Genomic DNA, 15,517 nt, shown 5'->3' on the forward strand with positions numbered 1-15,517 from the left:
AATCCATCCTAGAATATTGCTCAAATGTGTGGGACCCATATCAAAATGGATTAATGGGTGATTTGAACGCATGCAGAGAAGGGCAGATCAAATGGTCACAGGTTTGTTTGACCCAAAGGAGTGTGTCACAGAGATGCTGAAATAACTGAATTGGCAGATGCCTCAAGATAAGATGTACACTATCCTAAGAAAGTATGCTTACCAAAAGACGACTCTAGAATATGTTACAACCTTGTAACTATTGCTCCCATAGGGACCGTGAGGACAATATTAGATTAATTACAGCATGCAGAGAAAGATTTAAATGGTCTTGAAACATGAACAAGCTTTAATATCTGGTACAGTGAGATGTACCCTCTGTCATACTCTTCATAGTGGTTTGCAGAGTGTGGATGAACATGTAGATAGCATCATCCAGAACGCAATCAACGTGTATCTGAAACTTGAGCTTGTCCTAGTGTGTAGTGTCACAAACGTTTTGACATTATTATACATACTTCTGCCACTGGGGCAATCATAGGTAATGACTAATTTGGCAGTAATATGCAGTGCTAGATTTGTTAAAAGAAAAAAAAAATAGACTTCGTAACATGTATTTATGGTAAGTAGCACTCTATCATTTCCTATATTTCTAAGTTCCTACCGAGAGTTTCCATAGTTTGATTTAGACTTCTGAAAAAGTTATAACACTTTTCTGAGCTTTTTAAAAGTGTGAATACAACATTTGTGTCTTACCGCTTCAACTAGAGCAAAAGTTCTATTGTACCACATCTCAAAATCTTTGGGTCTAATTTTTTTCGTCATCAGCGGTATACTGTCACAAATCAAGACTTGGTTATGTGTATTGTTAGATTTTGTTTATTATTATTTACTTGGGGTGCATGAGCAATGCAGCTGACTGGGATTCACCTGCTGCAAGTCATAGACTGACTGCTGCTGTGTTCACTGCCTGGGTCAAAGGTGCTGAAAGGATGTGCTCATTGATGCTATGGAGACACTGTTCTGTGTTTTACTTTAATGACAATTATTGTCAGTTTCTTTTTGTTTTGTTTATAGGAAGGGAATGAGGACATCATTAGATCTTTTGAAGAGTACACAACATAAATCACAAAATGTTATATCTGTATTAGCAAAAAATTGGACTACATTGTATGATAGAGATGAAAAAGAAACTGTGATTAAATTCTTTCTGTGTTAGATTCCTGAACCTGCCGATCTTTGAGAGAGAGAGAGAGAGAGGGAGAGAGACAGAGAGAGAGGGAGAGAGAGAGAGGGGGATGGGATTTAATTGTATCTCCCCATGCAGCTGTAGCATTTTGGCATGTCGTACATTGGTCAGATCATAAGAACCTTGGAGGACTCGTATGTAGGGCATAAGCAACACACACACACACACACACACACACACACACACACACTTAATAATAGTCAAGAAAATTTGCAACCGCAAAATATTGCCTCGGTACAGGTCATAGAATCTAATATACAACACAGATATTTCAATATGCATATCCAGTTACTGGAATAGTGTTATTAAGAAATCTGTTGAGAGACAGAAGTTTTTGCTTAAATTCTTATAATTTACACCAGATGATGTACAAAATAAACTCCAAATTACTGTAACAACATAGTGCACAAGGCACATATTCATTTTCTAATTACAACAATCATACCCCAAACTATAACAATTAAAATATTGAAGACCAGCATTTACTTTTAGCTGCTACAAAATTATGTCACAGGCAACAATCATTTAATTCACTTTTTTAACATAACAATTTAATTTAAAAAAGACAACAAATAACATTTTTAAGTACAATATTCAAGTTTAGGTGCTGCAAAGATGCATAACAATCATCTATGTTTCAACATTCTCATAAAAAATACAACATAAAAAAGAAGACCTGATTGTAGATCATGGGTGGGCTACGTAAAATAAATGACAAAAATCAGCAGCTGTAAAAGGCAGATTTTTTTCCAACTACAACCAATTCCTCCATTTTACAACAGCATAAATGGATGCAGCTCTTTTTCCCCAAATTTGCTGCTTCAGATTATTAGTGTCATAATGAAGTCTTTTAAGAATTAGAGGCACAAACAGATTAATAAATACAAACAAAAGCAGGAATATTCAATTTGCTCAAGGCTACCAAATGAAGGAAGAAAGGGGGCTAGGGAGGAGAAAAAAGATCACATAACAAAGAAATAAACTGCTGATTGTTTGCATCATTCCTAGACTCAAAACCCTAAGCAAAAGAAACAGTGATGATAGCATTGATTTAAAATCATGTCAGAAAAGACGGCAGCTAATTCTAGGTGATGCTCCATAAAGCCATGGTCTCACATTGTCAAACCCCTGCAGGATTGTTTGAGGGACAATGATTTGACATTGATTGTTAAGTCAAAAAGGCAATGCATCTCTGACTGAAGAAACAATCAAAAATATATTCTTTTAATGGAATATTTACATTGCAGTGTACTGATCTGAGAAACATACTGAAAAGAAACATGACTATGTTGAGAAATTTTCATTTTGTATTTTCTTATATTTGTAACTGCAGTACATGAAAAAAGTGACACTCGACATTTGAGTTAACTGAAAGATAAAAGATTAGGGTTTCATGCCCTGCCGATCCTTGTCCCCAAACGGGGACAGCCTGCAAACAGAATTCTACCAACCAGCTTGGACTGAAAACATAACACACAAGAATCGTGCCCGTGAGTGTAGATGACACTCGGAATATCACGCAACACGGATACCCGAGGATGATGTCTGTCAGAGCAGATTGCAGATGAAGCACGAAGGCAGAGGGAACAAATTACAGACCTGCTCCATCTGACGGTCAGTCTCAAGTAGCACTTTGTGAAAGCAACAACTAATGTCACCGAAATATGCGAGGAAGACAATGATGTCCGACTGTGCAAAGGACAACTCGGGAATTTCAGCAAACTTCTGGAAAAACCCGAAGAATTAAATTGACAGAAACCTGTTCTGGATTGGTAACTTACAAAATAAAACATTTTCAATCTCTGGACAAGTCACACACAAGAAAGATAATAGGCCTTTAAAAAAGAGGATACCATACAGTGTAAAGCTGAAACATGTAAATTAGTCTGGCCAATATGCTCTACACCTGAGCAAAAGTGTCAATGAAGTGGTGCACCTTTTAGGAACTGTTAAAAAAGTGTCATTTTACATCAATGAACACAGCAATGACAACCTGATCCTAGGAGAAAAGAGCTGATACACACTATTTATTTAAGAATGAACACTTCACCTCAACTTTCACAGCATGGGACCATCAAAAATTGAGACAATAGAGCAACACAGAGGACACTACCACACAGCTGGGGGAGGGCACAGAGAGAGAGAGAGATTTGGAATTCGGTACAGTTACGTTGCAAATTTCAAACTCACAGTTATTCATCTAACAGATGTGCTTTTTAAAGGTACGGTTCAAGAAATGCTGCACATGCAATGCCCGGGATTGTAGCGACGCGACTGTACTTTGGGAGGAGAGTGACAAAAATACTGACAGTGACAAAACAATGAATGTTAGTGAAGTTAAGAGTGTCTTACATGAAAACTGCAACTGAAAGCTTTGTTTTTGTGTGTAATTTATCTACAGTGTACTACAAAAAAACTGGTTAAGGGTAAATCACATTTTGAAAAGCTTTTGTAAATGGGCAACTTGACAAATTATTTTTAATTAAGTTTCTCTCTTTTTCGAAATTAAAGGTGAAACTCATATTCAGGCCATTTCGATGTGTATATTATTTATGATAACTATGAACAGACTTTGAAATTTGCCTACATCACACCAGGTATACTTAACTTATTTCACTGCCCCACACAGATGCTCATGTCCGGTGGAAGTCTCCTCTAGTTCCCCCACTTTTGGCCAGAAGCATTATTTCAGATATCACAATGTCATGACTCACAGCTTTGCACATATCGTACACTGTTAAGGCAGACACCGATACAGCAGTGAGAGCTTCCATCTCCACACCCGTCTGCCCTCTACACTTTGCCGTGCCAGTTACAATCACACAGTTGAGAGCAGAGTCCAGTTCAATGTCCACAGCCACAGAGGATAAAGATATGTTATGACACAGAGGGATAAGGCTGGACGTCTGCTTGGACCCCACAATTCCCGCCAGGCGAGCAACGCTAAGTACGTCACCTTTCTTCAGGCCATTTTCTCGTACGAGTTTCACCAGTTCGGGTCCCACAAAAACCTTTGCTCGTGCTGCAGCAGTCCGTTCTGTCACCAGCTTCGAACCCACGTCGACCATTTTCGCCCTGCCGGTCCGGTCAACATGAGTCAGACTTCCGGACTGTGCTCCCAAACTGCAGAAACGGCAAGAGAAGACAGAGGGCTGTGCTCTGTGTGTTTGTCTTGTTAGGAGTCCTGTATTGCACATAATGCTTGGGGTACAGGGAAGCAAAAGAAACTGTTTTCTAGATTCAGTCACTACACTCAAATTATGTGACAACAACTGAGACATCTGTGTATCCGACACAAACAGGGGCGAAATATTGGTATCTGAGAAGAAGTACTTTTGAAAATCTTGTTTCTGAAGGTTTAACAACTTCCGACTTTGTGCCTTCACAACATCACTACAGCCATCAAGTTCAGGGCCACCTGGAACAAAAATACAAGCTGTAACAAAGAACTCTTCATAATCTGAAAATAGGTTAACTACAAAAGAATTTTTAAGCATTCGTGTTGAAACACCCCCGATTAATTCCTTTACTGGATTTTGGGTAATTTACCAAAGCCACAAAACAGTTAATTATTATGATATATGACCGTGTGCTTACTGGATGAAAGGCTATTGGTTGTTCTGCGTTGTTCTGCTGTGGTTTCAGGAGTATTTCAACCGAATGCGGCTGTTCTGAGACGGAATAGCTAATGATTGAAAGTTTGTCTATTATTAAGTATCACAAAGGTTGCGATGTACAACTGATATATATTTCCTACTAACACACAAATTCTGAGGCTGTTGCTACCTTTGCCTTACACGTCTAATTGTGGTTATCTCTTTTTATTGATTGCTGATTTTCAGCACTTTGTCACAGGCAATGCTGATGGTTAACATTCACTACAATCCTCACTGCAATCCATGGTTGTTGCTGGCTGACGCGGTTGACACGAAACACGTAATTTGGCACTTGTCACTTTCTGTTTCATATCACTCGCGAATCGGCATTAGTGAGAGTCAACCCCACGACGATCAGGGGGACATGCTCACTCGTCATACTCCAGTGAATTTTACCGTTTACAACTCACTAGACCACCATTCTTGGCCGTCTTTCCCACTCTACTTCTCACTCGACACTCTACCATACTACTGCGCACTCAGCACTAGTCTCACTGCCTACTGCAGCGCTCGACAATCGACTCCTGTCCGCTATCGACCTGGGCGTCAGATACTAGAATCTGTGTTTGTGGGATCACGGATCCCTTACAGTGTTCAAGACAAGTTCTTTGGACCTTAATGATCTGTGATGATTCTTTTCTTTCCTAAGCTAATGTCGAAAATCTGTTTTGTCTGCAGAAGTGTGCAATATGAATATTACACAAAGTTGATAGGAACATCTCACATAAATCTCCTCAGTGGCTGTAGATTTCACAATCTTGCAGGAGTGGATATAAGGGGAGGTCATTGCAATGATGATAACTACCACCCACTTCCCAAACAACATATTATACTGGGGTGCCCTTAAGAAGGCAGCAGTGTGGTTCATTCCGTGCAGAAAGAGATGGGGAATGCTTTATGGTGCTGTCTGTGTGTTCTCTCTCTCTCTCTCTTTCTCTCTGTCCCACGACTCACATTTCAGCTACTTCCAACCCTCGTATCTGGCACAGGCCACTGTGTCTGCTTCTGACTCTGCCTAGTAGAATTTATGCGGTCGGAAAGCTATCGCTGTTGCTTTCTAATGTAATACTTGTCATGTTTCCTTTATGCCAGCCATTGTGAACACTAATGGCTAAGTAACCTCACCATACCTAAATGCCTTGTATCGTACACGCACCCCAAAATGCACACTACAGACAGATGTGGCAGAACGACACGATGTCTTTATATTTTTTACTTCACCAATTTCCAAATGCACACATAACTTTTGGAGAAGGAGGTAGCATGGAAACAGAAGTGTGTCAAAAATGCCAAGTTCTTCCAGCAATGACAAGCTACATGTAATAAAGGACACTTTTCAGTTGCTCGTGCTAGGGTCTGCCCACAAGGACATGCTTTTGGTCTGATTGACAACATTCCAGCCGGGTAAAGCTGCACACCACTGGGTTGAACATACCAGGTGTCAACAACAGATCCGATACAACAACAACAGAAAGAATGACTTCCCGAACACAGTTGGAAATCATTGATAGAAACAGTATTCCCCTCATTCACATGTGTTTGCAGACCTCTGTTCAGTCATAATGTTTATTGAAATGATGATGGTGAGCACACACTTTGACAGAGTTCAACTTGGTTGTTACGTGATTGTTCAGATTTTTCCTTATTTCCTCCTCCCTTTTCTCTTCCCAAAATCGTTTCATTCATTGACTGTGTTCTTGTTTCCTTTGATATGTACATATTTTCTCTGTTTTCTTCCTTCCCTTTACTTCAAGTTTTATGTTCATAATTTTGATTCTGAATTTGTCTCTTTCATTCATCATTTCCATTCTGATTCCTGCTCGTTTTAGCCTTCTTCTATTTCTTGAAACCAACTGGTTTTTTTTGATTTAGGCATTTACTACATCCTAAATCCCTTTGTGAATCTGTCGCTGTTCATTGTGTGTATGTGTCCACAGAATGTTAGTCGGTGTTTTCTGATTGTGACTGAATCTGCCTCTGTGTTCTTATAATTCTCTGGTTGATCTCTTCATCCATATGCCATCTCTGTACACTGCTCCAAAAAATTTTCTGAGGATTTTGCATTGTATTCTTTCTGCTTTGTGGTGCCTGGTCCTCAGATTGTGGTCATTTCTGATGCGAAGAGTGCTTCTGATACTATAACTGTATTGTAGCGCATGTGTTTGCCTTGTACTGAAATGTTTCTTTTATTATAGTGTGTCCATGTCAGTTTCTACACTTTCTGAAGTTCTTTTGTTTGTCCTATGTTTTCTTCCTTCTTTGATCCACCTATTTGTATTGTTACTATTATATTGAATAATTTAATATATTTTTGTGTGTTTATTATTGTTATTAAAATTGTAGATGTCTGTCGTATGCTAACAGTGAGGTTGCTAGCGAGTTGCATTTTTGAGGGAAGCTGGGTGAGGGGGGTGGAAACAATAACAAACCATCACTCCCCCAACCCCCCCCCCCCCCCCCCAAATAACCAAACCCTGGGTGCCAATACATTTGCTCTGTATAGGTGTTTGTGCCAAGAAGTAAGAGTCAATTTAGCAAAAAAAGGCAAAGGAAAGCTTCATGTTCTGGCCCACATCAAAACCAGATGACCAACCACAGTGTAATCCTCTGCAATGGCATCACTGAAATCAGTATCGTCGGGGGGGGGGGGGGGGGGTGAGTCAGCACACCCTGTTCTGGTCACTGCCAGCTTTCTTGACCTCAGAGTCACTACGCCTCAGTCCAACAGTTCCTCAATGGGCATCACAAGGCTTGGTGCACCTCGTTCCAGTCCTCCCACCAAGGAAAACTACGGGCAGTACTACGGGTGAGTCGCAGCTGAGCAGCTGCCTTCCCCCTGTACCTGCAGTAGCTGCGAGAGGATATTTGTGTTACATATACGCTAAAACTGGCGTAGATGCCACAGGACACTCTTTGGAGTGTCACTAATAAGCACACGCTGCTACACACTTGACAGTGCTAGGTGGCCAAGAGTTCTGGCTCAAAGTTCCTGCAACTGTGGTTGGAACTTCCCCAGTGTGACTCTCCCATTCTTTAATAGGGTATTTCAGTGTCCGGGGCACGTTCACATTGGACAACACTGTCCAGTACAGGCCTGCTGTCCACCACCCGTGCTCTCTTGCACTGTGCATTGCATCTTGCACAAGTGAGTCATAAGGACTCCCCTCTTCTGTATGTACACTAAAAAAGCAAAATCGTCTTTTCAGACGAAAAAGTAAAATTGTCTCATATCCACATTCTATCCTTAAAAGTATCCTTATGTCTGGGAGACGGCAGATCCACCGAGCAGATCCCACCCAACGACCCGTAGCAAGACTGCAGCACAAGAGGCAGGAGTGCCATCTGTTCCCTTCAATGTTTCTGTCTTGCTTTGCCACCTATCAGTAAGTGATGAACCAGCTAAATCTGGACTTTGCTGCCACAAATAAATAAGCAATGGCTCGGAGACAGCATGAGCTCATTGTCCAACTGATGGGTGGAAGCAACGCAACAGCAACAGCAACACCAACACCAGTCACACCACCAGTGAATATACTAGAGAGGCCCTCAATATCACCGCAGTAGTCCTCGAGCTGGAAGTGACAGCTCCGTGGAACAAAGATGGACCTTCGAAGCTGGTGGGTCCAAAATGGAATCAGCAGCAACATACACGAACAACTGAGCCTACTGACTCACACGGCAAATGCAGCGTGCTTTTACCAACACCAGTTCTGAGCATCAGTAATATGAGCGCCCATACAAACAATTTTGCAGCACCTCAACTACACAACACTAACCCAGCCGCTACGCAGAACACTACACCGACTGGCTTCCCACTGGTCATAATACACAATTACACTTGCCCCGGCAAGCTAAAAAAGACATTTGTAGAATGTCACTCCCCACAATATACCAAACACAAAACTCACAAGGGACCATGTATCACTGTATGTATGCAACAAAACAGATTGCACAAATCTCCTGAAATTCGTCAAAGCTGGGGGAATTGAGTATCATAAATATAGCACCCAAGGGGGAAAAACTCGAATGTACATCATGAAAGGAGTTGACACCACAACCCTCAATGACATTCTTCATGGTATAATCACAGCTCTCAGCTGGGACTGTGAGAGCATGAGATGAATTCTGGGATTCGTGACACACAGACTGCAGCCAAACTATTTAGTGGATTTGGACGACACAGCTTACTCCTGCAACTTTCTGACGCAGATGCTCCTGCTTCACATGGTCGTAGTAGAAATATACACACTTCCGTGTGTCCCCCAACAGTGCCACCACTGCCAGCAGATTGGCCGTGCGGCACCCGATGTGAACTGGCACACAGTGCTGCAAATGCACTGGTAACCATGTAGCACGACACTTTAAACTTGGTACAACTATCAAATGTACCAAATGTGGAGGGGTCCATGTGCAAACTACAGATGGTGTGCAGCATACAAAGAAGCTCTAAGGTGCAAAAGTGCCAAAGACAGACAAGTGGTAACCAGAACAGCTCCAAGACACTCCCCACCCCCCAACCAGTAAGGTGTGGAATCTCTTTTACTGGCATTGTCAGTGGAAGTGGATGAACTGAGGATGCACAGAGCTTTACAAACTCATGGCACACTCCCACAACAACAGAACCACAACCCACACCTGCAATGCTAGAAACTGCCCCTGTACTGATGACAACACTGCCGGTCCCAGACAACACCAAGTCAACTCTGTCTAGGCCAGATTGTGACACTCGTGATATCACAGAAGACACACCCAAACTAGGGCAACCACAAACACACGAAATGAAACAGAGGTACCCAAAAAACAAAAGAGGGGACACTATCACACCACAACAAATACACCAACAACAGACCAGACAAACATAGGAACACATTAAAAGGAACAATGTAACCGTAACTCACACTCTTGCCCCCCTCACCACAGCAATAACACAGGTGACCCCAGATGAAATACGAACCATGAATAACACACAAGCCAGCCCATCCAGTACACCAACATAAGGACCACCAGCCACCAACACCACCGCCAACACTTTGGCTGACATAACAAACATTCTCACCACAATCAGAGGCATAGTGGAGACACTATTCCCCACTCACGTGGCTTAAGATCCTCTTGAGGCTCTTCATCATAACGCATGCACAAACTCATGACGGCTACACCCAGCCATTGCATGGCTGCTATACAAACTGCTATCACCACACCGCCCACACTCTTCCATAGATAATACACCACAAAACACAAACAACAGTACTTTGACTCAGATGCTATTCTGGAATGCAGATGGGATTGGCAACAAAAGGGCAGAGCTAGCTGCATTTATGGAGGAGAAGGGAATCTGGAATGCTCTCATGAACAAAGCTTAACTCCAGTCACACAAACAACTACTCTTCCCAAGATATTACATCTACTGTACTGACCACCTGAAGGCACAACTGTGGGTGGAACAGCAATCATCATATATTGAGACAAAGAATACACAAATATTAAGATCCCTGAACCTGCAAGACTAGAAGCCACAGCTGTTAGGGTCAAGTCAACTGAGTGAACACTACATTGATATCGATATACAATTGATCTGGTAATATCATAACAAGCGATATCAGCACAATACTCAACATAGCATAGTGACTAATAGCCACTGGTGATCTTAATGCTAAACACTCTGCTTGGAACTAACAAAGATCAAACACCATTAGCAAAAAAACTATGCGAACATGCACTGCGCCCAAACTACATTACACTAGTGCCAGCTGAGGTGACACTTAAAACGGGGAACAGAGACTAAATGTGATAGACATTAGATGTGATTGGCATTATAGTCACAATCAACATTGAAATTATACATGATTTGGCCTCACCAAACACCTGTAATACTTTACTTGGCAGAAACACAGCAGTATGATGAATCTCACAGGATACTGAGCTACAAGCGTGTGAATTGGGCATTGTTCAAGGAAATGCTTGAAAAGTCATATCCCACAAATTCCCAAAATTACACAAAGCAGGAAACTTGTTGAAGCTGTCAAAGCCCTTACCACCGCCTTACAGACCAGCATACTCCATGGAGGAGAAGCATGAGCTGATGACCAGAACACTAGCAACATCATTCACACTGAATCTGGCTCCTTCCAATCCAGCACTGCTACTTGAAATGAACCAGGAGGTTACATGGCTTGTAACCCAGCCCACGTGCAATGTAACAATACATACTGCTACACATGAAATTACACAGGTTATTAAGCACAAAACAGCTAGAAAAGCTCCTGGTCCCAATCACTTTCAAAACCGTGTCACCCAGGAGTTCACAAATAAAGCTATAGAGCATCTCACACATATGACGAATACCATTCTACAACATCAACACTTCCCTGTCCTGATGTTCAGGAAGCCAGGGAAATACCACTCCCTACCACAAAATTATGGAGCCATCAGCCTGCTGAGCTCCCTGAATAAGATTGTTGAGAAGATGATTCTCAAACATCTTACTATGCACTGCAACACCAATCACTCGCTGAGACTGGAGCAATTTGGATTCTGCAATCACCACTCCACAACACAACAACTCCTCGGTGTAGTAGAACATATTACACACACCCCCAACACCAACAAAGCTACAGGAGTGCTGTTCTTGGTCTTCAGTCATCTACGGCACAATCGTCTCATTCGAAAACTCTGCACTGCTAGTCTCTCCAACGAGTTCATGCATCTTACACACTCATATCTCACCCACAGAAGCTTCAACACCGACGTTCAGGGCAAACAGTCAACACAACACAGTATACAAGTGGGAGTACCCCAAGGCAGCATCCAAGGGCCCCTCTTGTTTAATCTCTACGTCAATGACTTTCCAACTGAACAAGACACAATGGCAACCATCTATGCAGATGACATTACCATCCTAGTGCAAGACTGGAAACCATCAGGCATAATTTGCAACTGCAAACAAAACTGCCTAGCTGGAACGACAGTGTGTTAAAGCAAATGCTGACAAGTGTGAAGCAGTTCTGTTCACTGACAAACCATAACAACTGCACAATCATTAAGTGTTCTGGCATACCCACAAGCTCTGGAATGAAAATTAAGATTGCAAGAGCTAAGAAGGCAGTGAACACACCGTCAGCGAATAGCCCACTGGCAAGGACCACACCACGACGGGAGCAGGTCCCTAGACAAAGAGAATATAAGTGCCGCTCCTGCCAGCCTCGGCCACTCAGTATTTGGACAGGATTAGGACAGTATACGGACAGGCCTAGCGCTGAATGCTACAATAACAGTTATTAGTGATCCACAAACTGTGTGTCAAACTTGCACGAACATTGTACATAGCAAAGGACTCGGATTTATACTGCATGTCGCCTATTGCTTGCGACACCATTGTAAATTCCAGGTTAAGCATTGTCAAACTTCTTATTTGTAATAAAAACTATTAATGTTGTTTGCTTGAATTGTTGTATAGCATTTTGAGAATGCAGCATCCTTTAGGCACCCTATATGAGATGAGTGGGCAGGACCCCACATTAAGACTGAAGACAAATAACACTACACACACGCCCAATACGTTTCAGTGTGAAAGTCAAATACTTCAGTGACTGGCCAACTGAGCAAATGCAAGGCTCAAACAGTGTTACTCTAAGCTCAACAGGTAAAGCACACTGAATAGGAGGGTATCGAGGTCTGTGTACATGATACTGATTAGATCCATGATGATACATGCAGCTGCAGTCTGGGGTTATGTGGCTCTGACCGCCTGTGCCGCCTACAGGTGATACACAACGAAGTGCACCACAGTCCACACACACTGTCGATCTTCACAGAGAATACTGCCTTGAGACTCACACACAGATATTCAAAAAACTCACCACACGACTGTAAAGGAACTTGAGACACTCTGACAATTATTTCATTCTTAACCTGGGAAACTACGACCACAACCACGGGTGAAAACACAACTGCTGAAAAACACTTCTATCTAGGGACAATTAATCACCTGTGGACAGCACAAGCTCACAGACAAAATAAACACTGGCGAATCCCTGCATTACAGCAAAACTAAATGGCATTGCCAGCTGCAAATATCTAGCTGACCAACTGGCAATACGGGAAAGCAGTATTGCACACTAAACATAAACATATCCAACCAAACCTCTTTATGGCCAATTGACCACTCGTATAACGACCTTGGCATGTTACAAGTACAGATGCTGCAGGTGGCCCAGGAGACACTGAGGTGCACAGCCCAGGAGTACCCCTCCTCAATAGGACTGACACTCGTAAAGAGTGTTTTAAGCTGCGACAATGGTATCGAGCATCGCACGATACCCAAAACTAACGACAACCTCACCCTTGCAGACAGAAAGAAACTGTTACTGCTCTTACTATCTGTCCAGACTATTGCAGAAGTTCTTTTCCTTTGGTGCTTGCCTCGGCACTTTTCTCCCTCTGCCCTTAAAACTGCTACGTTCTGCTCACTTCTCGACCACTTCTGTCGCCTCAAAGTGCCTGTATTAGTGGGTAATCCTACGGACAACATCATGACCCCACATCCTGTGCACTTCTCAATTGTAACGAAGCAAACGGAGGTGATGGTAGAACTTTGGTGATGGTCACCATGTCAGTGTGGGTGTGGAGTAGCTTCGCCCCTTAAAAAAAAAGGCATTACCACGAATTGGACCTGGGTCCTCCACATAGCAGCAAGATATGCTGACCTTGAGCTGCTGAAATGGACAAGAGAGAATTTAGCATTAATTGCAAAGTTTGCAACCATAACAATCACAATATAAATAATTTCCATAGAGAATATGCATTGAAGCTTAGGGTTAAGAAAACTGTTTTATATTCAGGTGCAACACCCTTTTAACATCTGCCAGCCGACATTAGGAGCAGTCGGGAAATCCCCAAATATTCAAAATTAAAGTAAAAAATGTTTTATTAGCCAGTACACCAATAATTTACCTGGATATGTGAATTTACCTACCTGTCCCACCTCAAATACACAACACACAAACACTTTCTAACAGAAGACCATATTTAGCCATGCAACATATTCTCTAGGAGCAGACAGGAATGCCTTTTGAAGCGGTGATTACATCATAATAATAGCCTATGTGCAGGTACGGTTGGTCCTCCACAGAACAGAAACTACTGTACCGGTCCCAACGTGACATTGACAGCATAAAGGGCATTGCACAAGAAGGAAGTATATGAATTTATCAGAATAAGTTTAGATGACAGTGTCCTGTGTAAAATTAAATGCCCATTTAGCATGAAGTATTAAATCAAAATAGTGGCAGAGCAGTTTAAGTAGCAGAGCATTGGCTTTTTTCAAGTAGTTGCTTCTCTGTATATTTATAAAAATAAAATGATGTAGAACTGATCCCCTTGAATAATGATTAATGTGAGCAGATTAGTAGTAGATGAAAATGTTTGTTAGTAGTTCAGTGGCACTTCTCACTTACTCGTTTTACACCCCTGAAGGCTCTCATCGGTGATGGAGCTGTTGGAATATTACATGTGAATGGATGGCTGAACTCGATAATTTTCAAGGTATTCAATATTCTTGTACAGTGCATTCAAAACAAAGTTATATAAAAATGAAGAGGGATGTGTACTTCATAAACTGGCTTGACAACAAGTACACAACGAAGCAGTGTGATGTAGCTTACTCAAGGACCTCAGTTTCGCAGGAGACCCTGAGGCAACAAGTACACGCATCATGTTTGCTCACTGTTTTTTATTGCCTGTGCTCGAGCACAGTATGAAATGTATTAATTTTTATGGAGTCAGCTATCCGTCCAATTTCCTTCTCCAATCTGGGGCTGCTTCCCATCTCTAATTAATTTGTCGTTAACAGGATGTTAATTGTAATATTCCCTTTATTGAACCCATTTTCAGCAAATTGCTAAGCTGGTAATCTTCCTTTCTGTATTGAATAATAATAGTAACTCTGACATTTACATGAAGAGACATACCAGCAACAGCATATAGCTGTCTTTTAAACTTCATTTGATGCATCCAGAACATTGGAGATATACTGCAAAGTCAGTAGGACATATTTACTGAGAAAAATCATTCACGACACACTTGCTTCCACTGAACGCATCCACACCCATTAATGTACAGGCAAAAATCCACAAAACCTAACATTCTAGAAGTGGAACAAAATGAATAATATTTTTCAAATACAGTGCTTAAAAAAGTTTCACACTGCCCCCACAGCTTGCAAACTTTGTTTTTAACCCATTTGTGGGCACATTTTTTGTAGCAGCCCTGTAAAGTTAATTGTTTTGGTATCATTTTACAAGTTTCAACTAAATTTAATTTTTGATTATTTTATTTTTGTGATTTAGGAGCAAAAAACTATAGTAGTAAGTATACTTCCCACTGTCTTTAGTAAGCTGTTATGAGTTACTACTACATGTGAAAAAAAGGAATTTTCTGTTTTTATTTGACTATCTATTTTACAATCCTAGAAACTTCATTTAACACTACTTAAAGAAACGAGCTGAGGCAAGTCACAATAGCATATATTGCAGAATGAAACAATGTGTTCTGTTGTAACAAGTGACAACAGCACTGATGTCATGACAAACAGGCACCAGTGGTTTAGCATATTATCACAAAAGGTCAACCACGT

The 15,517-nt window shown here is 41.5% G+C and overlaps 2 protein-coding genes across 2 annotated transcripts in view; one reads left to right on the forward strand and one right to left on the reverse strand.

Annotated features, from left to right (window-relative positions):
- LOC126440335 (molybdenum cofactor biosynthesis protein 1-like) overlaps positions 1 to 15,517 on the forward strand; it is a 370,799-nt gene that overhangs the window by 250,819 nt on the left and 104,463 nt on the right. The window lies entirely within an intron of this gene.
- LOC126440337 (cyclic pyranopterin monophosphate synthase-like) lies at positions 3,816 to 4,555 on the reverse strand. Its single transcript, XM_050090625.1, has one exon. The coding sequence runs from the start codon at positions 4,507 to 4,509 to the stop codon at positions 3,862 to 3,864; it is 648 nt and encodes a 215-aa protein (XP_049946582.1). The 5' UTR covers positions 4,510 to 4,555; the 3' UTR covers positions 3,816 to 3,861.

Source organism: Schistocerca serialis, unplaced genomic scaffold, assembly GCF_023864345.2.
Source record: "Schistocerca serialis cubense isolate TAMUIC-IGC-003099 unplaced genomic scaffold, iqSchSeri2.2 HiC_scaffold_1362, whole genome shotgun sequence".
In the NCBI taxonomy this organism is placed as follows: Eukaryota; Metazoa; Arthropoda; class Insecta; order Orthoptera; family Acrididae; genus Schistocerca; species Schistocerca serialis.